Raw genomic sequence first — 27,983 nt, forward strand, 5'->3', positions numbered from 1 at the left:
GCGGGTGTGCTGCTGGGCGGGGAGGCGCCATCTTGTTCCTGTGCGAGGCGGCGGGGCCGGGCCCGCGCTGAGGGAGCGCCCGGGGCAGCGCCCGCCGCCACCGCGGGGCGCGGCATGGACACCCACTATTACGGCGGGGAGCAGTCAGGTAGCGGCGCGGGGCGCGGGACCCTCCGGGGAAGGCATCGGTCACGGCGGGGCCCGCGGGTTCCGGGGGACAGCGGGCGGGCCTTGGCCTGAGGGCAGCACGGCATTAATTCCTTCAATAGTCCGGTGTGTGGGCAGTGCATCAGTCGCTGCCCGCATGGTGTAGGCGGTTTTGTGCGCTCTCCGGGGGTGTCTGGGGTGCTTTGTTCGGACAGCCCCGTTTTCCTGCCCCGTTAGAGCGGGAGCCCGCCCGGTTCCTGTGCGGTTCCTTTAAACGCTGAGTTTTACTTTCTTTTTTTAACCTCGGGATAGATGATGGAGGAGCTACTCCGGTGCAAGACGAGCGAGACTCAGGATCTGATGTGGAAGATGAAGGAAACGAGCAGCATTCTGGATCCGAGAATGGAAGTGTAGGGCACCATTCAGAGGTACTACGGGAGCTTTATCTAGATAAAGTTTACTCTTCTCTGAATTCTTTTTTGTTGTTGTTTAAAGTGGCATTCTCTCATAACCGAGGCATACGTATTTATTCAGTTCTTCTTAAGGGTCCTATCGGGGAAAACTTTACTTCCATAAAAATGCATCGGATAGTCTCTTGACAAGTATGTTGGCTAGGGTTTTGATTTTCTTCTTAATTGTTATGATAGCACACATTGTTCTGAACCTGAATAAGCTGTACTCGATTAGCTTCGATTTCACAAAGATAAAATTTTGGAGTTTGAAACTCTAAGCAATGGATTATGAGGAATTCGAAGTTGCACCTGAAATTCTGCGCAGTGATGTAAACCCACATGCTTTGGAGGTGTAGATTTCCTTGCCAGAGAATAAATGTTCTCCCAGCTTCCATGTCAGATGGGGGCACTGACTCTTGAGTCTGCCTTATGCTGGTTTTCACCTTGTAATTCACAAAGGAGCAGGTGTGCATGTGGAGCAGGTTAAGGGTTCTAAATGGGACCTGTTCTTCCTCTGAAGTGGTTCCCATTTGGAGAAACATTCAGCATGGAAAGGCTTTGGTCCAGGATTGTATCTGGGACAGAGTCACTTCATTTGTGGATTGACTTTTTGGGCTGAGAAGAAATTGTGATAAAAGAGAAGGCTCCCTTTAGACTTCTAGGACAGTTTTTAAGTTAAGAGTTAATTTTTAAGAATTGTTTGTGACTCACAATAGAGTTATATCAGGTCTTAGTCGGATGGAGTAATTCTGGCCTGTGAACTCAGGTCTTCTAGCCAGCAAAGTTACAGAGAACTTTTTGATACTCATAAAAACTGTAATCAAAGCCATTTCATAGTGGTGTGCGTATTTTATGTAAAGATCAGGATTTACTCTGGCTGGGTTTTCAGTGTTACACATTTTAGAAATTGCTTAAAATGCGACATAGGCTGATGTGGGAGAAGGCTTGACTCCATTGTGGCATAACTTGCAATCCTTTTTTTTTTCTTCTTTTTTTTCCCCGCCTTTATTGAATTCATACTTCCCTCAGAGTTAGAAACTGGATGAAGATTTTGTATTTGTATAAAGTGAAAGTTCTTCCCATGTATTTGAACTTACCTGTAAAGCACATTTGGAATTTACTTTTTTTGAAAGGTGTTGATAAGTACAAGGGAAGAAATAGATTTGGTGTGAGGCAGCGTCTCCTGTTGTGACAATTACAAATTCAGTGTGGCAGGAAACATATTTCTCAGCCTGGGAAACATAACTATCTGTCAGGAGGGATTTAGTACTTCTGTTTTAATGAAAGAAAAGTGTGATGAGTATGTGAAGAGTCATGGTGCTGCTACAATAATATTAAACTTTTTCTGCCATGTACAAAAGCTTAATCATTGGCTCTTACTTTTCTATGCTTCTCTGAGATTTTACTTTTACTTACTGTGACAAGGAAGTTGACTGTTGTTTACATCTGCAGCATGTCTTCTTCAGATTTAGGTAAGCAGAAAGTACCAGTTATCATTGTTTACTGGTCCTCTTCATGTGCTGCAATATTTTAAGGGCTTTGTTCTGTGGTGGCAGGTGAATATTCCTCTATAGATAAAATACTTCAGAAAGTCAATTAAAAGAAAAGAGCCAAGCTAAGCCACCTTTCTGACCAATACTAAATGTGAACCGTCAAGTCTTAATGCTTTATTTGATTCAGCTCAAATCAAAATCTGAATATTTGGTTTTGCTATGAAGTCTTAATTTTTCTTGCCCTGCATTGAGTTCACTTTGCACTCAAAAGGCAATGTGGAGCAGCCATCTCTGAAAGGAGTAGCTTTCAGTCATTTGTCTTATTATTTACTCTAAATATTCTCTCGTCTTATTTTCTTCATCTTTAGGAGTATGTGGGAGAAATGACACTCAAAGGTAATAAAACCTTTGAGACAGCCTAATCAGTTAAGTCTATTTAATTACTATTTTATCTCTAATTTAGAACGCAGATGTAAAGAACTAAAGTTTTAAAATTTCAAACTTTTCTTTCAGGTTCTTAACTTTAAAGAAAAGGGGAATCCTGAGGAATTACTTATGTAGGTCTCAGGTATGTGGGTTTTTCTTCTCCACAATTCTTTTCTGGCTTTCCTTCCCCCAATCCCACTTTATCTATAAATGTTCTCCTTGATGTCCTTACTGATTCTGCTTTAGACAATTAGAATTAGTTTTAGTACAGTAATGAATCTGAAATCATGTTTACAGTGTTTGTCCAAGTCAGGGTCGTAGGGAAATCTGTAATAACTTAGTTCTTACACTTCCACCAAGTTGCTGCTGTTTCATGAATTGAGTTGTGGTTAGACTGTGACTGTTAGCAAGCACCAATATGTGACACTTCTGAAAAAAGGAGGAACTTGCTGATCTGCCCATGATGGTTATGTAGGTCTTAGTTTAACACTTATCTTTCATGAGATTGTAGTGGATGGGTTCCATTTTGTTGAAGTTACTAAATTATCAAAGAAGTAGCTCTTAAAAGTGGCTGCATGTTGATCCAATAAACTGCTTGGTAGCTGAAATTTTTACATAGAAGTGTAACACTGTAAATTTGATTTTGATGTATTCTTTATTTTATACTGTACTAAAGCCTCATGTTATAGAGCTCTTTCATTAAAAAAAAAAAGTTAAGGACATCTCAATTAAAATGTTTATAGATAAAGAGGAGGAAGAAAAGAAAGCAAAGGAATTAGAGAAAAATGCAGTAGCAATTACCTGAGACCTACTTGGTTTTGAGAATGTCTGATCTTTCAGTTAAGTATTTGGAAAAGGGAAACTAGAAAAGTCAAAAATTACATACTTAATTTCTTTGAAAACACTTTTTTAGAGATGAACTAATACAGTTTAAAAGGGGTGGCGAAGACTATCAAACTTAATCCAACAGTGTTTAGTCATTTTACTGTGAAGTTGGTACACTTTTTATATCAATTACATTCCAAAACATGTGGATTCATTAATTGTATGCAGAAGTCTTTCCCACTGTGGGCAGCTCCGGCCCGTGCAGGGTCTCAGCTCTGCTGCAGAAGGTGCTCCGTGGTGCTGGGTGGGGGCTGTGGGGCGCTGCTGCGCTCACTGACACAGTGCTGCTGCCTGGCCTAGCCTCCCACACCGGGCTGGAGCAGGTGGTGCTGTGTGCCCAGAGTGTGCAGGGACACCTCTGCTACCTCGGTGCTGCTTCTCCAGGTGGTCACACTGCAGCAGTTGAGCTGCTCTGAGCGCTGGGCGAGCCTGCCAGCTGTGTGTCTGCTCTCCCTCCCCAAACATCTTCATTCTCAGGAGTGATTGTCAGTTTGCAATAACAGAGTAAAGGTTCGGAATCTTGTAATAATCTGCAGTAATAATGCTCTATAATTATAGTGTCCTCTCACCAAGCTTTTGCATAAGAAGTTCTTTGTAATTTAGTGATTAATTCTGAACAGGTGCATATATAACTTGCAGCCACACTTCTGATCTTAGAAATATTGAGGCTCATTACTGATTCTAGTTGGTTCTTAAATTTGTTTGTTCACCAAAGAATTTCTAAACTGGAAGCTGGGAAGGTGATGATCCTAATATCTTAAAGAGTAGTATTTTAATTAATTTCCTTGGGTTCATTTAGGAAGATCCTTTATTACTGCTGGCATAATTATCAGTACTATTCAGCATTCACCGTCTGACATTGAGAGAAGACAGACAAACCTACAAAAAATAAAATGGTAGAAAAACAAGGATTAAATAATTTTTCTTACTGTAGATACCAATTTCATTTCAGTGTTTCTCAATGACCTTACCTGTAACTGCTGGGGAATCTGCTTTCTGTTCTGTTTGCAGCTGCAGTTTTCTTTAATCTTAAGTATTACACTCAGGGAAGATCTGTCACATGCACCTGTGATTGGTTTATGTGGGACATACTAGGAGATGGCAATCCAAGTGATTTTTTGGTAGGGGAAAAAAATAGTAAGTAACAAGCTGAGAGCAGTTGAGTGTACATCCTCAATTCTGTCACTTCCTAATATTCATATTGTTTAAAATTCCAGATTCAGGTTTTAACAGAACCATGTTTCCTCTCTGTGAGGAGAAACGAGAACTACTGGATACAAAAGATTCAAAAGATGCATCGCTGTAGAGACAGGAGCAAGCAGCAGAGAGAAAACAACTCAGATTGTCACATCAGCTGTTTGTAATTAGGATTAAGCAGCATGGAAATAGTGAAGTAGTATTTAAAGTGCATGTTTTAAAATTGCATAGTCCTTGGGTTTTTTTTGTTGTTCAGTAACTTTGTTAGTCATTCTGCAGTAATTTAGAAGATCTTTATCAAGTGCTAGCCAAGGGACTAAACATATAAAGTCCAAAGTCTTAAAAAGCAGTGCTCTTTGCCACTTAGAATAATTATGAAGGAAGTAGTTCCTAAAAGCAATTGAAATTAATTTTATTTAAAATTCTTCCTGCATCATGCATTTTAAAGATTAATAGTATTTTTTGTTGTAGGTGTAGGATAGCTACACCTATGATTTTTTCATGGCTCTGAATGTGGGAGTAGAATGACTACAGAAAATAAAAATAGATAGAATGTCTGTTTCCAAGGAAATTAAATTGCAGAAAAGAGAGATTTGGAAACTCCAGCACATATAGGTCTTAAAGCATCCCCTAGGACAATACTCAGTTTGGAAGTAGAAAAAGTTTATAGCTGAGACAAAATGACTGAGGTAAGCCTGGCTGAGGCTTTGAGTTGAGTATGCAGAAGTTCCTTGTGCAGTGTTGTTTTCAGCTGAAAACAGGATTATGGTGAGAGTAGCTGTGAGAGCTGAGTTAATGGAGCGAGTGTTCAAGAATCTAATTTCATATTCTCGGGTAAATGCAATTGAAATTTTTTTCCCAAGTAGAAATTAGATGTTGGAAAGATAAAATATGATGCTGTAAGTAATTATATTTAGCAAGATTGCTTGTGAGAGGTTCTAAAATGGAGCGTATGGCTCAGTATTTTTTACTGTGTAGAAAAGTCAAAGGATTGTTTCAGTTCTAAAGTTGTCAGGTGGGTGTATTTGTGCATGGGTTATCTTGGGTGTGTGGATGAGCACAGGAGCTGTCAGCATAGGGGAGCGAAGTGCTGAAACTCTTCTGGTGCATAGAAACACAAAACTTGTTAACAATAATACTCTGAAAGGTCTGACTAAAACTTAGTTCCTGGTTTTTGGTAGGCTTTTGGTCTTGACTTGTTCTTAAATAGGTTTCCTGGACAAAGAAACAGGCGCTAGCTTCACTTGGAGAGTAATGCTTGTGCTGTTTCAGTAAGATGTATTTCACAGAGAAAACATCTCTTTGAGATTTTCAGGAAAATAAAATGATAGATGCAAGATACTCTTTCTTGCTTTATTACTGGGTATGTCACCTAAACCACTTTGAAGGCCTGACCTATTAAAATAAAAGTACTAAGCCTTTACCCTTGAGCAACTGGACCCTTCTTAGACATGCTTAAAGTGTTCTGTGAGTTCTGTTACCATTTTCAAAATACCATGGAGCTGCAGGATGGACATACTTCCATTGATCTCTTAATACTTTTCTTAGTATAAAGTATTAGATAGTCTTTTGATGTAAATTGTCTCATTATTTCTACGTAGAAATTATTTCAGTTTGCAGCTCCTTGGATAATCAGATTGCAGGAAGGACAAGCAAAAATTCAGAACATCTTTTCTTTACTTTTTAAGGTGTTTTTGCTTAGTTCCCTGAGATTTTTTTTCTGTTTCAGAATGAACACAGTGATGGAGAAGATGACAGGCAAGTAGGAGAGCCTCATATGACAGACTCTGAAAATGAAGATATCCCAAGGCAAAAAGACAGTGACTCAGATAATGAGGAGCCCCCAAATCACAATGTAAGTGATTCAGAAAATGAAGCAACGCATGGAGGGAAAGACAGTGATTCTGATACTGAGGACCATCCAAACCGGCATTTAAGTGACTCTGAAAATGAAGAGGCCTTAAATCATCGAGCGAGTGACTCTGACAATGGAGAACCTCCGAGGGATCACAGCAGTGATTTTGAAAATGAGGAGTCACACAAGCAGCCAGCCAGTGACTCTGAGAGCGAGGAGCTCCAGAAGCAGCCAGCCAGTGACTCCGAGAGTGAAGAGCTCCAGAAGCAGCCAGCCAGTGACTCAGAGAATGAGGATGTCTCCAGACACAAGCAGATAGAGTCTGAAGATAGCGATGGGGAGGACAGGAAGGAAGACGTGCAGAATGACTCTCATCATTCAGATAATGAACATGTAAGGAAAGGATTTCAGGGCTCTGACAGTGAAGATGAAGCCCCTAAGAGACATAAAATATCGGACAGTGAGGAAGATGAGAAAGAGGAAGAAAAGACGGTGAAGAGGAAAACAGCCATCCTTTCTGACAGTGAGGATGACAGTGAGAAAACACGTAAGAAACTATACTGTGAAAACCTGCTGTGACAGGCAGTGGTGTGAAAGTTAAATTGTTGCTTTTATGTGAATAAAACATCTAAGTGAGAAACCATAAATCAGATTTGGTTTTGGAGCAGAATTGCAATTGTAGTGGCTGTTCTAACTGCTTTGCTGTGTGAATGTGTATCTAATACTTCTGAGTAATAAGTAGGTCTAACTCAGACTAACAGAAGACTGCAGGGATCTTACTGGCATCTGTTGACATGATAGTTTGTTATTTATCTACTTCATTGCTGTTTCTCCAGTAGTTTTTTCCTGTCAGTTTTTTTTTCATATACTGGGGGTGAGAGATTTAAAATTACAATTTTTTTATGGATAGACATGTATGGAAGCTCCAGTTGCTGATTTAATAAAGTGGATATGCTTTTTAAGAAATGGCAATGGTCTGGTGTAGGAAGACTAGACAGAGAATAGTTTGAGAGTAACAGTTGTCCCCTCTGTTACTGGGACAAGTAGTAATGCTCTTTTCTGCTGGCAGCTGCAAAAAAGGTACGAATCCTTTCTGATGTTGAAGAATCAGATAGTGACGCTGCTTCAGAGAAATCTGACAAAAGGAAGAAAAATGTTGTGTCTGATAGTGAGGAGGAGGACGAAGAAGGAAAAGAGAATGCTGGGAAGAAAAAAGAGAAAGATCTGTTTGGCAGTGACAGTGAATCTGGAAATGAACAAGAGTAAGTGTGAAAGAATATGAATTATTTTGGGGTTGAAGACTGTGGGAGTGATGGTGAATAGAAAATGGATAAATCCCAACCAGTGAATGACTGTCTACCTTCATTGGTGGCATGAAGAGGAAGGTCAGTAGTAGGAGACAGAATGAAAAGGGGATCTTCTCACATTAGAGATTTTGCAGAAAAGACACATCTCATTGTTGCAGTCCAAATAGATAAATGTTGCTGTTACCTTCACAGGAACCTGATCGCAGATATATTTGGAGAATCTGGTGATGAGGAAGAGGAGGAATTTACGGTAAGTATTATTCTGGATGTTTCCTGCTCACTTGCTAGATCTGAAGAGAATGTATATGCTGCATCAGGTCAGTTTTGTATCTGCCAGACTCACTGGGGAGCAGTCTTTGGGTTAAATAACATTTACAGCTCATCTTTTGGGAGAGTTGGTGTGACAGTAGTCACAGGGGGAATCAAAAAGACTGTTCATCTTGCTAGATCCTCTGAAGACTTACCTGAAGCTTTTTTAGTGTCAGGTACCTGCATAGATGCTCAGTCCTGATCCATACACTGATTTGCACTGTCTTTGCCCATCAGGGTTTTAACCAGGAGGATTTGGAGGAAGAAAAAGGTGGTGGAGACACGAAGGAGACAGCAGATGAATCGGACTCTGATGATAACATCAAAAGAGGGAAGCAGTAAGTCAGTGGGTTGTGTATTCCTTTCTTAATGCCAGATTTTGGTGAAATGGCATTGTGGACCCTGGATATTACAGGTGTGCACATGTTGGGTATTACAGCGAGGTCTGAGGGCCTCTGGGAGCCACTGGAGTCCTTCGGTAGTTTTGCATTTTGCATACTGAGAATAACTAATTATCTCACAGGGGCCTTGAGACAGTGTTTGTACACTACAGAAACACAATTATTTCCTACCAAGGACCATCAGCAAATGCTGTGGTTGTGTTTCAGCATGGACTTCATGTCAGATTTTGACATGATGCTGCAGCGGAAGAAGAGCATGAGCGGCAAGCGCAGGCGGAACCGTGACGGGGGAACTTTCATCAGTGACGCAGATGATGTGGTCAGTGCCATGATTGTGAAGATGAATGAAGCTGCTGAGGTGAGTTTTCCAGGTTCCAAAGATACCTTAAAATTCAGTTCCCTTCTATGGGCAAATCTTGTGATGAAAAAGATACAAAAATCTGGCTTGTATTCAGCAGGAGTAACCTGTACACTATGGAAAGCTTCTAATGTCTATATAACAATTTAAATATTTATTCTGTTGAAATTTTGATAAAATACACATTTTAAAAATTAAAATTAGCTAAATTGCTAAACTTTGATCAGCTGAGATCACCTTATATCAAAAAGGATATATAGGTGCTCTATAAACTACCTAGAAGTATATTAAATACTGAGAAAGGGAATGTGCTTTAATTCCATTATACTGTTACTGGCATGCGTCATACTTTGGTATTTGTTCCTGAGAAGAGCCCTTTTCCAAATTGTTTGAATGACAGTGCTGGTAACGATGTCAGAGGAACAGATTCATGGGACATTCTGTCTTGGCAGCCTGTGTTTTTCATAGGACATTCTGTCTTGGCAGCCCGTGTTTTTCAAGGAGAAATGTTTTAATATGTTGCCGTGGAAGGTTTATTGGCCTTTTGTCAGGTGTCTTCTGTTTTGTTGGAGTAGCAATCAAATTAATAAACAGCACAGCAAAACGCATTAGAACCAATTGAGGGATATACAGGACTTTAGAAAGAGGAGCTTTACAAACAGTAAAAACAAAAAAATATCTTCTTGAGAATGAGATCAGAAGGATAATGAGTTCAGAAAGATGGGGAGAGTGAGAAGGCAATCTGGAAGGCAACTGAAACTTCATTGGGCTTGACAGGAAAGCCTTTCTTGGACAAAATGACAGCCAGATGTTTTGAGTGAGGTGGTAAAGTTCGGAATTTGGGGGCAGGAAGAGGGAAGAGATGCAGTAGAAGAATCTTCCCCCTTGCAATAAAACAAACACTGCACAGAAAGAGCCTTCAGTGGATTAGGATGAGTGGAAAGGAATTACCACATCTGGACAGAAATCTGTTAATTGCAGTGGGTGTTTTTGATATGAGAGACAAGTACTGAACAGATAGTGACAATCAGGCCTTGGATTAAAGTAATTTTGAAATTGCAGAGGTGAAAATACATGTTCTCCCTTCCCACTGTTCTGGTTAGCTTTTTCTGCTTTTTAGGTGAGGCTTTACTAACAAAGTGTTGAGTTACCTGTGCACAGCATAGAGGACCTCCACTTATTGTAGTCAATCTAAGTCATGAAGTGGAAAAAAATTGTAAATTTAGGGGCACTCTCCTAATGTGATGCTTTTGTGGGAAATATTAACTAAAGTGATGACCCTTTTTTTCAGAGAAATTATTGCATAATTGTTTGTGAGCTGTGGGATGGTGGGGCAGGAGATAAAGTTAGTGTAATCCCTCCAAAGTTGCACTTCTAGTTTAATAGACTAGTCTTATTCTTGTAAGTGTTGCAAAGAATGAGAGTTGCTGATTTCTTTCTTTCATTAATTTGTGCTCATTCTTCAACTCTTTACAGGAGGATCGTCAGCTGAATACACAGAAGAAACCAGCACTGAAGAAATTAACTTTGCTACCAACTGTAGTTATGCATCTTAAAAAGTGAGTTGTCATTCTTTCAGTTAACTGTAACTTTGGGGAATAGTAAGAATTTTTAAGATTTCATGGAGTTACACTACAGCTGTACTGAGTATGGAGTCAAACACTTTCTTTTTATTCCAGGTAAATGCTGAAGCTAGGTGACCTCAAAAACCTAAAATTATACATAATTTTCCCTCTTAATTTAACATGAAACAAACTCAAATGCACTATTTTCCTGAAGGAACATCACATCTTAAGATTTTGCTGTATTACATGACTTCAGGGCTTCTCTTTAAACCTTTTAGGCAGGATCTCAAAGAAACTTTCATCGACAGTGGTGTTATGTCTGCCATCAAAGAGTGGCTTTCTCCTCTTCCAGACCGAAGTCTGCCAGCACTAAAGATAAGGGAGGAGCTTCTGAAGATCCTGCAAGAGGTTTGGAACTGACTTTTAACCATATTTGATTAGTGGCTTCCATGGTTTTACAGTCATGCACTTTAGGGAAATGTTGGGTGATAAATGAACTGCAGCTGTTGCCAATGGGCTGTGCAGGGAAACACACAAGGAAAGCAACCTGCACAACAGGTGTAAAACAATTTAGATGATTTGGCCCTGCCTGCCTGTTTCAGGTTTATACGCAGATTTAAGTGAAGAGTTATTTGCTGTGCATCCCTGAATTTTCTTCCCTTGTGGTCCCTTCTCTTTTCCAGTCTGTTAAAATGTGCAGTGTGTGGGAAGGCCCCTCACACTCAGTGTAGGCTTTCAGTGTCTGTAGCTAAGCTGGTTGCTTGAGTGTCTTTGCCACGTAAGTTTTTATCTTTGTAGAATGAATGGTTTGAAGGCAGTAGCACAGTTTTGGGGTAATACAAGCTAAAGAGCATTCGGAGCAAAAAGTTCTAGAAAGCTACTTAATTTTGTGTATAAACCTAAGAATGTTATGGCAAATTTCTAGGTTTAGGTGTTTGATACTTTAAACAGTTCCTAGTGGGGCAATGAAAAACATTAATTTTTCCAAGGATATTTAAGTGAAAGGTGAGTTTTGGTCTTTTTGCAAAGTTCAGCAACACCATTAATATTCAGACATCATTTATTGCTATTTTCTGACTTTCCTTTACTCTGCAGCTGCCCAGTGTGAGCCAAGAGACCCTGAAGCACAGTGGCATTGGACGGGCTGTGATGTACCTGTACAAACACCCCAAGGAGTCGAGACCGAACAAGGACATGGCCGGGAAGCTGATCAGTACGTAAACCTGCCTGCCTGAGATTCCACTGATGGGGAATGGAACTTCTGCATCAGTTTCTGATGCACTTCTGTTGTCTGTAGAATAGATTCTGCAATGTAGGAACCTCACTGATCTGTTCCATCACTTCATAGAGCTCTTAACAAACACTGTTACATTAACTACTGCATGCACCTGTTTCATTCTTATCCTAAACCAGAGGGTGGCATTTGTTTTGTCCCGCTTCTCTCTTGGCTCATTGTCTAGATCTTGTGTATATGCTGCAAAGGCAGGAAGATGCTGCCAGAGGACTATTTATTCCGTGGACTTTAGAGAGAACTTGGCTGACTGAATGTTTACTACTCAACCAGCTGTACTCCATGTGGAGTGCATTCCATCCAGAATGGCTGCAGACTGATGATAAACTTAGGTTCTTTAGGGACTTTCCTGCGTATTTCTAAAATAGCATTCCTGTGGTGTGCAGGACAACTGACACTGAGTATTCTGAGAGCTTGGAGACATCCTAAAAGAGCAGGCAACAGAGGCTTTGGAGAGGAAAGCTCTTGTTTCTATTAACAAGGCTACTTTTCCATTAAATACTAAGGGCTCAAAAATCATTTGGTTAAAGGAAGCGTAAATACTAGCCACAAACTTTCAAAGCTGTACTTTATCACCAGTGTGGTTTGAGAGAAACAAAGGCCTGGTCTTTGTTAACTAATTATTTTTTTAATAGATGAATGGTCTCGACCCATCTTTGGCCTTACCTCAAACTACAAAGGCATGACCAGAGAAGAGAGGGAACAGCGAGATTTGGAACAGATGCCTCATCGAAGGAAATTGAGCAGGTAGGAGTAGCAGGCCGAAACAGGAAATCCTTCTTTCTAAGACTCCATCAAGAGAAACAAAGTGGTGTGTAAACACTACAGGAAATAAAAGGGTAGTGAGTTACGGCCTCTTTCTTTTAACACACTTGATTGTCTTTTAAAATTTCTTTCTCTTTGTATAGATGCCTATAAATAATTACTTTTCTTGCAGCTCTGGTGGTCAGACTCCCCGCAGAGACCTGGAGAAAGTGTTGACAGGAGAGGAAAAGTAGGTTGGAAATTTTTTTTTTTTTTTTTTTTTTTTTTTTTTTTTTTTTTTTTTTTTTTGGAATAAATTGAGTAAAGTATTTTGGTGGCACTACCACTACGGAACTCGTGTAGAGGTTTTAGAGGCAGTGGTATGCAGTGTGTTTCAGAGGAGAGCACACTGTGTGGCTTTACTTCTTTCTGGATAAGATTTGTCCATTACAGTCACATCCTTTTTTTCCATAGGGCTCTCAGGCCCGGGGACCCTGGTTTCTGTGCCCGTGCGAGGGTGCCAATGCCCTCCAACAAAGACTACGTGGTCAGGCCCAAGTGGAACGTGGAGATGGAGTCCTCCAGGGTAAGCACTGGCAGTGTCCTGGTGATTGTTCCTAAGCCTGGTTACTGTACAGGAGGGTAGTTCTTTTAAGGGCCTCTTCTAGTGAGCATCGACAGTAAATTCTCTGATAAGTAGGCTGCTCTAAGCTCATCACGTGTTTTCACAGGAAAACATCTTCTCTGACCAAAAAGAGATTTTTGAGTTAACTTTTCTAGAATTTCTCTCTCAGGTGAGAATCTGATTTACAGGCCTCTTGCTTTTAAAGCATTTTGAGCTCAAGCTGCAGTTCATTCCTTGTGTCGCTGCACTGATGTTTTTATACCTCTCCCAGCTTTTGTATCATGTTCTGATAATGTTCCAGTTTGGGAAACCTTTGAGGTTTTGGTAAACATGAACAGCTTCAGTGGAGGCCTTTGTGTTGCTTTATGTGTTCATCCATTACTCATACAGTTTCATTTAAAAGGGGTATATGTGGTAGAATATGTGTAAATGGAAGAAGTAACAATTGCTGTGCTGTCTGCTGTTCTCTCTCCTTCTGTCCATTAATTGAGATGTTGTTTCTAGCCCGGGACTATTAAGAGAGGTATTAGTCGCTTGGAAAAGCACAAGAGACGGTTTGCTGAACAGAAACGACTCAGCAAAGTGCATCGGGCCATCAAGTTCAGCATTGAAGGCAACAGGATGCCCCTGTAGCCATACCACTGCCTTCCCAAGTTGGAGAGGTATCCCTCGAGGGAGGTGTGAACAGTGCATGTGCTCCAGCTGTTGGCAGTTTGCACATGCAGGACAGGAGTGTGTACACCCTAACTTAAACCTGGAAAACTCTCCTTGAATTCTCTCGTGTCTGTACTGTGACCTACAAGGGAACTTGTACAGGACTAAACAGGCTCTAGCACGTAACATCTGCCATGGCTCCTGCCTGCACAGCTTCAGGGTATCCCAATGACAGGAGTTCAGTGAAAATACCTGTGCTCAAAACCAGCTTTGCACCACCTGTGGTTTTGAATGCTGTTCTGATACAATTAGGTTTTCCAGGTTCACCTGAAGCGACATATGGGAATTCTTAGCCCTTGGTACAGGACCTCGTGTCACTGCATGCCAGCGTCTGCGGCTGACCTCTGACTGGGGCACAGTGAGGTGTTTTCACACCTGCTCGTTCAAGGAAGTAGAATGATGTGAGATGAGGGTGGTTGATGGGAGGTACAGAGTTGAGACCAGGGGGAGAGGAGTCCTCTGCTGTGAGTGTGCGTTGGGAGAACATGCATCGGTCTGGGAATTGTTTTCACAATTCCTGGTCTGCATTTCAGTGCTGTGAGCAGGGCTGCCACAAGCTAACAGTGACAGGAAGAGGTGAGCACAAGTCATAGATAACTGTTGAGTTTAAGCGTCATATTTATTTGATTTTTAAAATATATTTTCTTAAACATCACTGTGAAATTTTAGCTATAATTTCAATGAATAGTGAATAGTTTTATGAATAAAGCTTATTTAAAAGCGCGTCAGGAGCACCTTCCTTAGCCATGGGAACAGGTTTCTAATGGATGTGTTTTTCAGATACTAAGTAGCATGTTCTGGATATCACTGTTTCTCCCAAACTTAAAGGTGTCATGTTTCCATCACTTACTGTTTCTGTTGTCCAGTTAAGGAAAATTGCCTTCTAGGAAGCACTGGCTATGGCTTGGAAGGTCCTTGCTGTTTGTCTTCAGTGGTGTGTCAGCACAGCATCACTGTATTAATCTGTGCGGAGTAACTGTTGCGCCACCTGGTTTTCATTTGCAGTTCAAATACAGAGATGAAATGCAATAACTTCTAATCGCTTGTGTAGTCTGCTTAGGCATTTCTTTTTGCTACCCCCTACACTGCCTTTGTCCAGTAATCCCTTGCTTTCTAAATACTAATCCTTGACTTTTAAAATAAATGGCAGTGTAGAATTGATGTGTCAGTCACAGTGTATCCGTGTGTAACTCTCCTGCAGGAAGCCCTAGAGGGCTGACACTGGTGCACTGTGGTTCTGACAGAGCTCCAGCCAATAGATACCAAACTTCCAAACTGTATCCAGCTACACAGTGATTGACCCTGCACTGTGATGGCTGTGAGTGCCACTGCCTCTGCCTGGGCCCTGCAGATACTGCAGGAAGCATTTTCCCCCTCTGGGAAGAGAAAAGACAGACCAGCTGGGCCTAGGGGCTCCCCAGCTCCTTGCCCGGGTGCAGCCTCGCATGCGCCGCTTGCCTTGGACCTCTGGGGCGTCTGCTTTTTTTCAGTGGTAATTATTAGTTTTATTTTTAAGTTCCAGGGGACCTCTAAGAAAGGGGTGAGTCGACTGGACAAACAGATGCGGAAATTCACAGATATCAGGAAAAAAAGCAGATCGGCCCATGCAGTGAAAATCAGCATTGAGGGCAATAAGATGCCATTGTGACCCTTCACAGAATGCCCCATGAGCTCTGCTGTAAGACAATACACCCACAGACTCTTTGGAGACCTTTAAATTTTTTAACTTGTTTGGGGTGGGTTTGGTTTTTTGGTTTGTTTTATAAGTGAATCCTTAAATTGTTGGTTCAGGTTCTGGTAGAAGATGTTGTCCAAGGACTGTGAATATGGGGACTCCTTTCTCCTGATTGTATTTAAACTGGCCCTGTTGTGTCCTGTGTACAGATCATGTATTTGTTGTATTGCAACACTTTAAAAAATAAAACATCTTCTGGGTTTTTTTGGGAGGGGACTGCCTGTTTATTGCTCAGAAGAAGGTATGCACAGACCACCTGGGATGTGGAAGAACTGAGGGGTTGACCTTTTGTTCACCTGTGTCCTTTTTATTCATTGCTTTATTAATCAGTTGTTACATCTTTGGAGATCTGCATCTATTGCTTTTGATTTAGAAATACTGACCATCTTCCATGCAAAAGATTTTCTTTTCATGAAGACTAATGTGAAGTTCAGGAGAAAGCCAGCAGATTGACCACTTAAAGTTCCAGCAGCTTCTAGGTAAAATGTTGCTGTAGCTTACCAGTAATTTTGCAAAAGTTTATTTTACCAGTGGGAAGGAGAACGTTCTTGTGTAAGGGGGGATAATGCTGTTTCTTTGTTCCTGCTGCTACAGAATGACAACAGAGTAACATCTGGTACTGTGGCTTCTTTGCCTCTACCTCTGAAAATGGCTGTCTTTGCTGAGCTTGCCTCCAAGAAGAGGACTCTTTTGCACAGGTAATTGGCAGTTGGTATTTCTTCAGTAAAGAAGTCATCTTTGTGCCAGAGGAGCAGAGCCTGTTTGCTGTAATGAGTAGTCTGTAATTCTGGGGATCCTGGTGTTGGCTGAGTTACTGCTGGGACCAGTCATGGAGAGATTGCAAGTGTGTGGAGGGTCACATGTTAAATTTGTCCCTGTGAGAGTGGAGGGAGTGACAGTAACATAGAGCTGTGTGCTGGGACACCAGCTTGAAGCGAGAACTGAAGGAGGACACCTGTGCTGGCTGGGGCACTAAAGAGCTCTGTTCCTGTTTTCCCCAGGTATGCATATAATGCAGTAACCATGTCAGGTGTGTGTTCTTAGTGTGCTGAGCCCTTCAGGGGTTTAGGGTTTGGGTTTTTTTTTTTTTTTAATTCATTTCTTGAAAGCCAGGACATTCTTTACTGCCATAGTGGCAGATGCAACCCTGTGAACTGTGTAGAGCTGTTCAGAGCCAGAGTCTGGCCAGAAGGTTCAGGGGTTAGAATGGATTCATCTCCCAACTTTTTTTGTAGGTCTTATGCTACAGTCTGGTCCTGTAGTTAGGGGGGGTGCTGGGGACTGAGAGACATTTCCCTGAAGTACTGAACCTGGTTGGTCTTGTGCAATGCCTAATGCAAATTCTTCCAGCCAAAATTAATTGTAATAGCTCAGCACTGCTTGTTCTCTGATGAAAACAAAGATTCTGTTGTGGAACAGTAAGAATGGACTTTCACAAGTTCTGAGGGTTTGTAATCATAATGTCATAGTCAACTGTTAGAAAGGGTCACAAAATCAAAACTTTTGACATGAAACACAAAGATCAACTCTTCAGAATTCTATGACAAAATCCTTTTATCCTCCTGCAGAAGGTTCCTGCTCAGTTTATACACAATTCCATACAGCCACTGGTTTTTGTACTGGAAAACATCTGTAATTTTAGTAAACTGATTTGTATTTGAGGTTGTACTTTGTGCCAGAACTTTGGAGCTCCCTCCCTGTGTTGAGCACTGCCTTCTGACGGACACCATTAGCACAACTGCACTTCATTCGGTGAGCACTGAATTCACACAGGGCTGTGGGCCTGGCTGTGGTAACACAGGTAGGCTTGAGGCATAGAAAGTGCTTGCTTTCTCTAAAACAAATCTTCCAAATTCACATTAAGAAAAGTTATCTCCTCCTTTGTTACTTGCAGATAGTTCTTTATTGTACACAAGGACTTTACTCAGCAATACTTAGCAATTTATGCTTTTCAAAACTTCTTTGAGGCTAAGTTGATTTTACACCATTAAGGATGGGAGCAAGCATTGTGTCATAGGCTGAAACATTGTAATAACAGAATTGCTCCGTTCATAGAGGTGGTATTAAGAAAAGTCAATTGTAAAGTCTTCTGAATCTGCTACACTTTCAACCACCTCTTTGATCCAAGGGATGTAGTTGGATACTCTGGTGTATACGCCGTATTTCCCTTGCTCAGCACAGCCCTCACCCCAGCTGACAATGCCCAGGAGGAACCAGGTGTTGTGGTGGGACACAGTGAAGGGCCCCCCGCTGTCCCCCTTGCAGGCATCGGCCGTGGCTGTGCTGTGCCCTGCACAGAACATGCTGTCGGTGAGGAGCCTGTCCATGGCCTGCTGGCAGCGCTCCAGGCCCACGATGGGCAGCCGCACCTTCATGAGGAAGCGCAGGGTGGAGCCCCTGTCGTGTGTGGCTCCCCAGCCACTAACCATCCCCACTCTCCCCTCTTCGGAGAGCAGTGCAGCCAGGTTAGGGCTGGGCAGGCAGATGGGAATCACGTACTCATTCAAAACAGCAGCACTGCTCAAGTAGAGCAGGGCAATGTCACCGTTGTAGTTGTTGGAATTGTAATGTGGGTGCGTCCAGCTCCGTTCCACAGCGATCTTCTGTTCCTTGAACTCTCTCTGGTATTTGTCAAAGTCTCCTGCACTCAGGACAAGTTAAACCATTAAGCAAACTGAACAGCCTCGGTGGTATTGTCACAGGGAACAGGAAGGATAGGGGGTTATAATGCTTCTATCTTTTGTTCCAAGGTGGGACAGCCCAACCCAAATCCTGCTTGTGACACTGATTTCTGATGCTGTAGCTGTGATCCTGCAGTCCAAACTATCCAGGTGCCCTTTAGAGGCAGGACAGAGCTGGAGCCTGGATGCTGACACACTAACAGAGATTATTTATTTCCCATAAATACTGTCAGTTATTTTTAGTAAGCACTGTTGTGTCTAAACTTCCATGTTTTCCCCTCAGGAACATGACATGAGCATTAAGCTGCAGCTGGATCTAAGGCTGGAGAACTGTTTCCTGTCACGTGCCCAGTGCTGGAACACTTGTTTGCTCCTCCCACTCCTCCCTCTCTGCAAGGGTTTAAGCACAAATTGTGTTTGCAGCATTCCCACTGCAAAGGGTCCAGTTCCTGTGGCTGGAGCTGGCGAGAGGAGCTTTATGCTCTGACGCAGTTACAGGCTTAGTGGAAGAGGCAGCACAGGAGGAAGCTAATCTTAAGGCTGACTGAAACCCCAAATGGCCTTGAGCGCAGACTGTCGCCTTGAGCGCAGACTGTCACCTGCAGAAACTCTTCACCCTGAAGTGTCCCTGAGATGTGCACAGTGAGTTTGCCAGAATGGGTCTGTGCTTTATGCTCTCAGGTTCTCAGTGGAAACAAAAGGGACCAGCTGCAGCCCTTCAGCCCTTGCATGGTGCCAAGGCCATGATGTGTTCTCTAAATCCCAGAGAGGCTGGGCCTGTCTCAGCCCTGCCTTCTGTGTCACACAAGGCCCAGCTGCAGTCAGAGGTGCCCCTTGCTCACCCAGGGTGACGTGCTGGGGGCTGACGAGGTCGAGGCAGTGCGCAGCCGTGAGCACCCAGCGCCGGCTGATGAGGCTCCCGCCGCAGAACCCGACGTTCCGGCTGTTCCGGAGCAGCACCTGCGGGAGGGGAGAAGCAGAACCCGGCACCAGGGCGGGGCCAGGCTCTTGCACACATGGTCGGCTGCAGGCCTGACCCTGGGTAAGGGACACGGCTGGTGGGAACGACCCCACCAGCAGACCAAGCACAGGTGGGGTGAGAACAGTAATAAAATGATTGCACTCCTGGAACAAGGGAGCAGAGTATGATAAGGAACTAAGCTTGACAAACTCCAATCGATTGCCTGCTGCAGTGGCTGGCATTCTTCTGAAGGAACATGTATGACTGAGATTTTGTTTCATGTGGTTTGAAAAGTTTTGGGGGCTAGGAACAGAACTGCAAGGTGTAGTTCACTGGGACTCTGTTCATCAAATTTGTAATCATCTACACAGTAGCAAATGGAGAAGTTAAAACATGCTGCTCTGTGTCTGATGTCCGTCTTGTCTGTTCAAAGTTATAAGCTCCATCAGTGCCTCAGCATCTCCTCAATTAAACTCTCTAGACCTGTAAATTAATGTGTTAAACTCAAGAAAAAAAAAAAAAAATATATATATATATATACACAAAATTAAGTTACAAATTGCCTGCTGTAATGAAAACTTGAAACTTCCATGATGGTAACACTTCATTTCAAGAAGAAAATGTATAGGTTGGGCAGCATTCAAACTACATTCCCATATAACTACTCAGAATCAGGCTATAACATGGTGGAAACCCCTAAAATTGGCTAATAGTGACATTTTCACTTGTCCACCTCTGATTTTTCTACCTGTAAATACCTCCTGACTTGCGGAATTGGGAAATCCACTTGTATGACAGCAGTAAAAGAGACTGATGGTAACATGAGGGTTTTTTAGATCAGAATTTCTGTGCACAAACCCCCACCCAGCACTAGGACACCGACCAGAAACAATAGAGTGAAAATCAGCAACAAATAAGGACATGCACAAAAAATGCCCCAAACCATGATTTAAAATCCAAAACAAGACAATGGAAACAAACACTTCAGTTATCCCTGTTTGCCACATGCACTTGCCTTCACCTTTGAGGCCTCAGTTTTACCTCCCTTACTGTAACACCTGTGAACAGCTCTAAGGAATCTCAGCTGGCCATGGAACCTGACTTGTGAAAAGTACCAGCCTTCCAAAAGGAGGCAAAGCCTGGCTTTTCCCCAAGGACATGCAGACACAACCTGAATGAGAGTACAGAAGATGTGACTGACTTAAGAGAGAGGGTATTAACATTCCAATCCAAAAGCAAGATAGGGGAAGAATGATAAAGGTATTTAAGGTCCCTATCATCAAAAAGCCCTGCAGAGGACTGAGAAATACCTGTGGTTCCATTGCTCTTGACCTGAAACAAACAACTTTATAATGGCTTGATGAACTCTGCTCCTCCTGATGGACCCAGTGATGATAAAGTAAACAAGCATTTAGGTGTGGTGTTTTATGGTGAGACTGGAAGGAAAGTATTACCTGCCAGGGGCAATGTCCACGATGACACAGTGTTCCTCCCGTTACTCTGGAGTCATACTGCTCCCAGGCAGAGCCGATGTTTGCCTGGGAGGGCTGAGGGGCGGGCTGAGGCGTGTCCAAAACATCTCCCCCGTCACTGCTCTGATGCAGCCCCTCATTCCCATGCTGAACAGCTCCTGTTCCGTTCTGGCCAGAGCCCTCCCCTTGCTGGTTTTGCTCCGTAGTATTTCCCGCTGTTCCTTCCTGTCTGGCCGCAGGTGCTGTGGTCTTGTTCTGCCCTGCAGGACCCTGGGTCGGCTCACCCTGGGCAGCCAGGGCTCCCCTGGGCCTACCAGGCCTGGCGGTCTCCTCCACTGCCTCGTAGTGCTTAGAGACATCCAGCTCTTGCCCCACGGCACTGTCCCACAGTGGTTTCTGGGTCACAGAGCCCACCTGTGTCTTGTTCCAGCTGAAAACATCTCCTGCCATCCCCGTTTGTCCAGTGTCACCCTTTGTGCACACGCTCTGTCCAAAAGCATCCTTTAAAGTCTCCTTTCCCCCAACATCACTGTGTTCCAGCTCTGTCTGCCTAACCATGCCCTTTGTGTTCCCATTCCACTTGGGCACGACATCCCTGTGCTCCCATTGGCCCCTGCGGAGCCATTTCGGCCCCAGCCGCTGTTCCTCCAGAGCCCACCCGGCTTTGATCAGGCCACAGGGAAACGGTGCTGGAGGGAAGAATGACAGAAACAGCCTTGAGCTTAGGGTATGTGGTGTCGTGTTGAACTCAACGCAGCTTTTCCAAGGATAGGACTCAACCTTCCAGTAAGAGCCCAGGAACAACTCTGACAGCGTGATGTTCAACAGCCCATTGGCCAGCACCCGACTGAGATGTGCAGAGCTCATTGCCCGGAAACGGGCCCGCGGCTGTGCCTTTTCTGAGTCACTGGCATCAGCCAGCAGCAGCCTGCCCAGGGCCCTCTTCAGGACAGAACGCAAACTCAGCGCTCCCTTCCTGCCTTAACAGCCAGTTTTAAAGCCCCCGGCCTGTCCCCTCGGCACTTCAGCATCATGACACTGTTTAGCCCGTGTGGATGCAGAAGGAACAGACCCAGAGCTGACTGTCCTGCTGCTCCTTGACCCAGTACCTGTTCACAGGGGCACTGGATTACAGACACCTGATAGAGAGGAACCTTAACATTTAAAAGAGATAAACATTTTAAATAAGACGGATCTTTTCATACACTAAGTGGAAGCTGCAGTAGCTGCAGCGTCTGCAGCTCTTCTGCAATTAGTGAAGGAGAAGTCGCTGCCTGCCAACTTGCCCCTTGCCTGAGGTAACCCGAGCCGCCCCTGCTTTACCTGCCTGCACGCATCTCTTCCCATCTTCGTGCAGGGCGTAGTCCCTGGCGCAGGAACACACCACGTGGAAGGCGCTGTCGCCGTCCCTGCAGTACTGCCAGCAGCCGCCGTTCTTGTACCAGCACTCCAACTTTTCTGCCAGGAAAACACCGGCACCGCGCGGTCACAGCTGCGCACGGGCGCCGGGCAGCTCCCAGAGCTACCACTGCATCAAGGAAAGTAGGAAAACATCTGCTGGAATCTCACAGGGAAACAGAAGGAACCACCTCTTACAGTTCTAGAAACCCACGCTGAGTTGCAGCAAACCAGACTTTATGTTTGCTGTTCTGTTTAAACTATTCTCCTCCTATTTGCCAACTTAGTCCTGAGGCCACAGCTGAGCTCGGGGCCTTTCTACCTGTGGACCAGGGGCAAGAAAAGGCCTAGAAAAGAAAACATTTCTAAATACACCTGGTTTTGATCCATCTGCATACCCTGTCTTTTATATCAACGCAAGTTTAAAGCACAGGGCATTTTAGGGGCAGGGGGGAAATTCTCTGAGAAACTGACTGAGATTTTTATTCATTGTTACATTAAAAATAATCATGTTTAATTGTTTCACTGTACAGACAAAAAGTTGACACTTGGAGGAAAAAAATTACTTATGATTCATAGTTTCCACATTAGTTTAGCTTTTGCTATTATTTCATGCCTCAGTTTGCAAACTGGATACAGCCTTTCAGAGGATCAAAAATCTGACAAGAGAAGGCAGTTTTTCTCCTTCCTTTCCCATTACTCATATATGACAACATAAATATAATAATTTCTTTTTGCTTACAGTAGGCTTTGTCTCATTTGTTTGATGATTGACTCAATAAAAGAGAAGAGCTTCACCATGACTGATCTCCAGTGCAGACATCTATGGCAGGAGTTACTAGAGTTGTTATCCCTCTAAAGTGATAAAAAGGGGTAATTCCCTGTCATTACTTGAAAGCAGATGGGAGATGACCACATGCCATCCTTCCTTCAGAATGAATGTCAGTGTGTCTGCTCCTGTACTCACCTGTTTCACAGTTGTGTCCTCCAAATGCGGGGGGGCAGATGCAAAAGTAACTGTAGTGTCTTACTTTGCACACTCCACCATTGTTACAGGGATTTGTACTACATGGATTTAAACCTACGGAGAAGAAACAAGGTAGAGTGTAGCTCCAGGAATTAAGAGAAACCTGGCTCTAAATTGCTACATAATTCTTTGTACCCAAGAGGGACACAAGAGATACATTTTCTAAAAATTCCTTTTTTACCTACCTTTGTAATTGAACCAAAATTCCATCTGCAAGAAGAAATCACAAATGAAGAGAACAGTCATAAACGGTCATATTGATTACTGAAGATATAATTTAGAAAACTCTTTTTTTTAGGGTCCATGTAAACTAACATTTTGATTAGAACCATGAATTCACTCTCAGAGCAGATCTCCTGATCACCACCATGCCACTCACTTTTGTTTGCACCATGGACCAGCCCTAGAGTGCACAAACTGGGCTGTCCTGGAACCAAAATGAAACTGGAAAGCTCAGGTCCATAAACCTTTTAGCCAGTGTCTCCTGGCCCAGGAGTTTCAAATGGCACCACCATCACCTGCACCACCCCCCCCAAAATGTGTCAATGCAAGGCCTCAGCACCAGCTGCCTTGCTCTGAAGAGCCACTTCCCCTGCACTGCTCTACCTGCTGAGGAGACATCACCTGGCACCTTGGGCTGGATCCAGGAGAGCTCAGGCCCCTCTGTGAGAGCTCTGTGTGACACCCCTGAGCAGAAGGCCCTGGCAGAATGCCCCAGCCCTGCTCCCAGCAGGATGCTGTTAGGCCCTTGGGAGCAGGATACCCCTCCTTTGTATTTGGAGGGTCTGATCAAGCAAGTGACCTCTGAAAATGTCCCAGTCATGTTGCTGGATTGATACTCACACAGATATGGGGTTTAGATACTTTCAAGGAATTGTGTTTAACATTTACACAACAAACTGAGCACTCAACAAAGTGAAATCTCACAGGTGCCTTGAGTGACCTACCCTGAAGGGACTCAAGCTGCAGCGTCCATAGGCACACACCTACCAAAGCCACACCAGATGGCTCGGGAAGGATTATTTATACCCCACTGCTAACTTTCCTCTATTTCTCCTAAAATCAGGTTTCTCACTGTTTTCTCCTGTGACTGGAAGATCTCCTTAGCCTCCTCAAACGAACACTTTTCCTCGTTGCATTCTCTCTCCAGGTTCCCTGGGCGAATCTCTTCTAGGAAGTAGTTGGCACGTTTATGGACTTGCAGCACCTCATGGGCTTTGTCTTTTCTCATAAACACTAGAAGAGCAAAACTGAACAGTTGGTACAGGAACACAAAGCAGCAGCAGCAGCATTGTTACAGTCACAGTCAGACAAGTATTCAGTGGGCTGGTATAAATAGGGGGAATGGAAATTTACACAAACAGCCCAAAGGAAAATAAAATTATCCTGTGTTCCAGCAAAAGATACCAGTAGTTTAAGCTTTCTTTCAGTGAATCAAAAGAGCCACTACTGAGACCTGCAGATAAGTGCAGAAATAATTTTTTATTCCACAAGACTCCTGAGTATTGCAGCTTCTTCCGTGGAGGATGGTTATATTTTTCTGCTCAACCATCTTGATTCACAGCAATCATTAGTTTGGTATTTGGTAATGGAGACCCAGAGTTTTCCAGGTGCTACCGTGGCCACAACAGGACAGCCACCAATCCTCCATTGAGAGAAATATTAAAGTGTCAGATCTGTACTTATACCTAGGTCATCTCAGCTTCACTTCACTGAACTACCTGCCCTTCTCCTGTGGTGCCTGAAGCTACTACTGTAAGTTAAGGAAGGAATGCAAAGAGGGAATATGGCAGTAAGGTCCCCCCCCCCACACCCCCTGCTGCTTCTAAAGGTTTTTGCCTTTTTGTTACATCTCCAGAAGTGTGGCCCAGTATCCAAAGCCCACTCAGCAGATGGAGAGGCTGCTGCTACCAATGCTCTAAGCTGAAGGCTCAGGCTGTAATCCCCACAAAGCCCACAAAAAACCACGTAGCAGTGCACCTAACAGTGCTCCATTTTCCAAGTCAAGGGGCAATGCCCTGCGCAAATCAAACCCTTGGACAAAGAACCCAGTTTTGGAGATGGACTGTGAAAACACACATTTCCATGTAGCTGCAGGAACAGTATCTACAGCAATGCCTGAAATTCAAGAACGATATTAAATTTTCCCATTTCTAGGCAATTAGTAACAGCCCATAAAAACTCTTAGTGGAGAAAGGCTTTGGATAGATCCTGCTGTCTGTTAACAGAAAATATCTTTCATGAGTGAAATGTCTTTCATGAGTGAAATTCCCCCTCAGCACTCCTTGTATTCTGGGGTAACCTCAGAGGATTTACCTGCTCTAAGTAGATGTTGCACACAGAGGAGATGCCTGTGGTGAGCCTTCTGGTGTGCAGATACACTGGCAGCTCTGCTCTTCCTCCTCTGCAAGAGCAGCCACAATGATCCCCGAGATCCTGCACACTCTCGTGCCTGTTTTACAGCTCTCTGAAGCCATTTCCAAACCTTGTGTAAAACAGTCAACACAAGGTCCAAGGATACATGTTGAGAGTGCCTCATTTTAGTGTCCCAAATTGGAAATCTTTGCCATGCAAAAATCATAATGATTTTGGGTTCAATATCACAAGGAGAATATTTTTCAGCAGGGGTGCGGGCTAAGTAGAAAGCTAAGAAAAGCTGATTTCTCTTGGAAATATATATATACAAATATTATTTTTTTCTTGTGCATTTCAGGAAGTGTTTCTTCAACCCACAGGACTTTGTGTTCAGAACAGGAATGTAGTTTCAGTTTAAATGCTGAAATTGCCACAGTAACACAAGTTAAAAAGGTAACTCAGAAGTACTACCTGAATATGAAAACGGGCAGCTGCTGTTGATGGAGCACATCAGCAGGAGAAATATCGCAAGTAAGGAGCTGCCCCCCATGTCAGTGAGTATTCAGAACACTCTGACTTCCTTCAGAGGGAAAAGAAGAATCAAGTTAGTATGTTGTCACAAAACCAGCCAGCAACAAAGATGAAGTAGAAGCAAAAGGACAAGAGCAGGGACAAAGAAATCAACATCTCCCCAGTTCATTTTGACCTTGTGTCCCTTGTTTCTCCAAGTCACCACAGCAGGAATCCCCACAGGCAGAGGCTGAGCCAGCCCAGGATGTGGTGCAGGGTCTGAGCCAGAGGCCCCACAGAAAAGCCATGGGGAGCATGGGAGTGCAGGGGCCAGACCCCAGAGGAGCAGGGGCCGCTCCCAGTCACAGCCCAGGCCCCGCTGTGCCAGCTCTCGCACCAAGGGCAGATGCACAACCAGCCACGAGCTCCAGCAGTCCCAGCAGTTCCAGCAGCCACTGTGCAATTCCTGATGGTCTGGGCAAGTAAGATCATCCACACCAACCCCAGCCAGGCACCAACCAGCACATACCTGGGAGTCACAGGTACAAGACAGAAGTTTGGATTTCTTGGCATTACCTTCCCCCACTGAATGATTTACCAGGATTCGACAGCGCATACTTCTCTGCTACCTGCAGCATGTTTTCAAAAACACAGGATCCAGAGTGAGTTCAGCTTACACAGAACCATGCAATTATACTCACTTTATTTTTTTAGGGGAAGACAGGAAAGAGATTTGGATGTACACCAGGAACAGCCATGAGGTCAAGAGATTGATCATTAACCTGTCACAAATATTGACAGAGGAGAGACAACCTGGATTCTATGAAACACATTAGAAACCCAAAATCAGAACAAAATTGCATGTGTTTCCACATATGCACAGGTGCATTAAAAAGAGAATTCAAAAGGTCTTTAAAAATATCCTTCAGTAATAAAAGCCACCTTTTGCAACAAATTTATTCAGGAAGATGTGGAAATTTCGAGAGCACATTTCTGACATTCCATCACCTTTCAGCAGGTAAGACCAACCAATTTGGAAAACACGCAAGCTGCTCTGTTAGCCCTCTGTTGAAATATGCGAAGCTGGGAGTGTGCAGGAGGATTCACAGCAGTCACCTGCAGGCAGGCAAATATTGCCCTGCCACAGTGACAGCCACCCCTGACATTACAATTTCTGCTGTTTCTCAGATCTCTGTTTTACTGCCTTTGAACACAGTTGTGTTTTTCCCTGCGAGTCAGTGATACAGGTTCCCTCTTCCCAGTGCAGGCCTGGTGGGAAGGCTGCTGTTCAAAGCATTATTCTTTAGCATTCATCCATCCCTAAATCCTGTCCCAAGGCAAAAAGAGGAGGAGAAGAGAGAGACAGAGCCAGCAAGTGACAAAGAAGCCCTTGGCTTGACTGCTACTTCTTCAGTGCATGACTCAACATCCTCACTTGGGTAATGAGCACAGAGAGGCAGCTTCTGAGGGAACAAGCTCATGAATTTAAGAGGTATTAAGCCTCCTTGCTGATACCATATTAAATTTCTCACAAACCCTAATAAAATTTTGTGGTACCTGGGGTTTTTTGTTTAACAGTCTCATCACAAGAGCACTCTGAAGTTCTTCACTGATCCAAACATGTATCCAAGCTCATCGAGATGTTGGAAATACAACACTACAGCAGAGATAGTTTTCCTTTCTCATTCTACAGGATTAATTATGTTTAACAAGTCTCAAGTACTAAGATGAGAAACAAGTACAAATTGTGATATTAAACTTCACTTGGACTACTGCTACTTCCTATAGACTTACTGGTGCTGAATGTCTTTATTTTTTTACTGATACACACACAGACAGAGATGCAAACAAACACGTATTTCTCAGCAAAAGCACCAGCAATGCTAACACAGCCTGCAGTCGATTGCATTCACCAGAACAGGAATGAACAGAATTGTTTGCTTGCCTTGTTAATTAGAGGACAATTACAGACCTCATGATAAATAGAGCCAGCAAAAGCTTGGAATTAAATTTTGTTGGGTTTTTTTGGTTTGTTTGTTTTGGGGTTTTTTTGTGAATAACACTAAAGACAGTTC

The 27,983-nt window shown here is 43.4% G+C and overlaps 2 protein-coding genes across 11 annotated transcripts; one reads left to right on the forward strand and one right to left on the reverse strand.

The window, feature by feature from the left end:
- Nucleotides 1-30: 30 nt before the first annotated feature.
- IWS1 (interacts with SUPT6H, CTD assembly factor 1) lies at nucleotides 31-27,931 on the forward strand. 7 transcript variants are annotated; one of them, XM_032120052.1, is made up of 17 exons: nucleotides 39-148; nucleotides 460-575; nucleotides 2,461-2,517; nucleotides 2,606-2,660; nucleotides 6,330-7,002; nucleotides 7,525-7,717; nucleotides 7,955-8,012; nucleotides 8,309-8,409; nucleotides 8,680-8,830; nucleotides 10,307-10,389; nucleotides 10,674-10,803; nucleotides 11,491-11,608; nucleotides 12,322-12,433; nucleotides 12,624-12,680; nucleotides 12,905-13,016; nucleotides 16,099-16,202; nucleotides 25,757-27,931. In XM_032120052.1, the coding sequence occupies exons 5-17, from the start codon at nucleotides 6,378-6,380 to the stop codon at nucleotides 25,803-25,805; spliced, it is 1,893 nt and encodes a 630-aa protein (XP_031975943.1). In that variant the 5' UTR covers nucleotides 39-148; nucleotides 460-575; nucleotides 2,461-2,517; nucleotides 2,606-2,660; nucleotides 6,330-6,377; the 3' UTR covers nucleotides 25,806-27,931. The 7 variants fall into 7 exon arrangements, with proteins under 7 accessions (XP_031975937.1, XP_031975942.1, XP_031975941.1 ...); XM_032120046.1 differs by lacking the exons at nucleotides 2,461-2,517; nucleotides 2,606-2,660 and having other exon boundaries at nucleotides 31-148; XM_032120051.1 differs by lacking the exons at nucleotides 2,461-2,517; nucleotides 2,606-2,660; nucleotides 25,757-27,931 and adding an exon at nucleotides 18,469-20,049 and having other exon boundaries at nucleotides 31-148.
- LOC116448967 (coagulation factor IX-like) lies at nucleotides 16,582-25,972 on the reverse strand. Of its 4 annotated transcripts, none has more exons than XM_032120055.1 (8): nucleotides 25,870-25,972; nucleotides 24,119-24,279; nucleotides 23,229-23,253; nucleotides 22,984-23,097; nucleotides 21,942-22,076; nucleotides 20,601-21,307; nucleotides 19,028-19,145; nucleotides 16,582-18,145 (listed from the first exon to the last, which is right to left on the reverse strand). In XM_032120055.1, the coding sequence occupies exons 1-8, from the start codon at nucleotides 25,946-25,948 to the stop codon at nucleotides 17,568-17,570; spliced, it is 1,917 nt and encodes a 638-aa protein (XP_031975946.1). In that variant the 5' UTR covers nucleotides 25,949-25,972; the 3' UTR covers nucleotides 16,582-17,567. The 4 variants fall into 4 exon arrangements, with proteins under 4 accessions (XP_031975946.1, XP_031975945.1, XP_031975948.1 ...); XM_032120054.1 differs by having other exon boundaries at nucleotides 21,946-22,146; XM_032120057.1 differs by lacking the exons at nucleotides 23,229-23,253; nucleotides 24,119-24,279; nucleotides 25,870-25,972 and adding an exon at nucleotides 22,815-22,871 and having other exon boundaries at nucleotides 22,984-23,073.
- Nucleotides 27,932-27,983: the final 52 nt, after the last annotated feature.

This window comes from Corvus moneduloides, chromosome 10 (genome assembly GCF_009650955.1).
Source record: "Corvus moneduloides isolate bCorMon1 chromosome 10, bCorMon1.pri, whole genome shotgun sequence".
Lineage (NCBI taxonomy): Eukaryota > Metazoa > Chordata > Aves > Passeriformes > Corvidae > Corvus > Corvus moneduloides.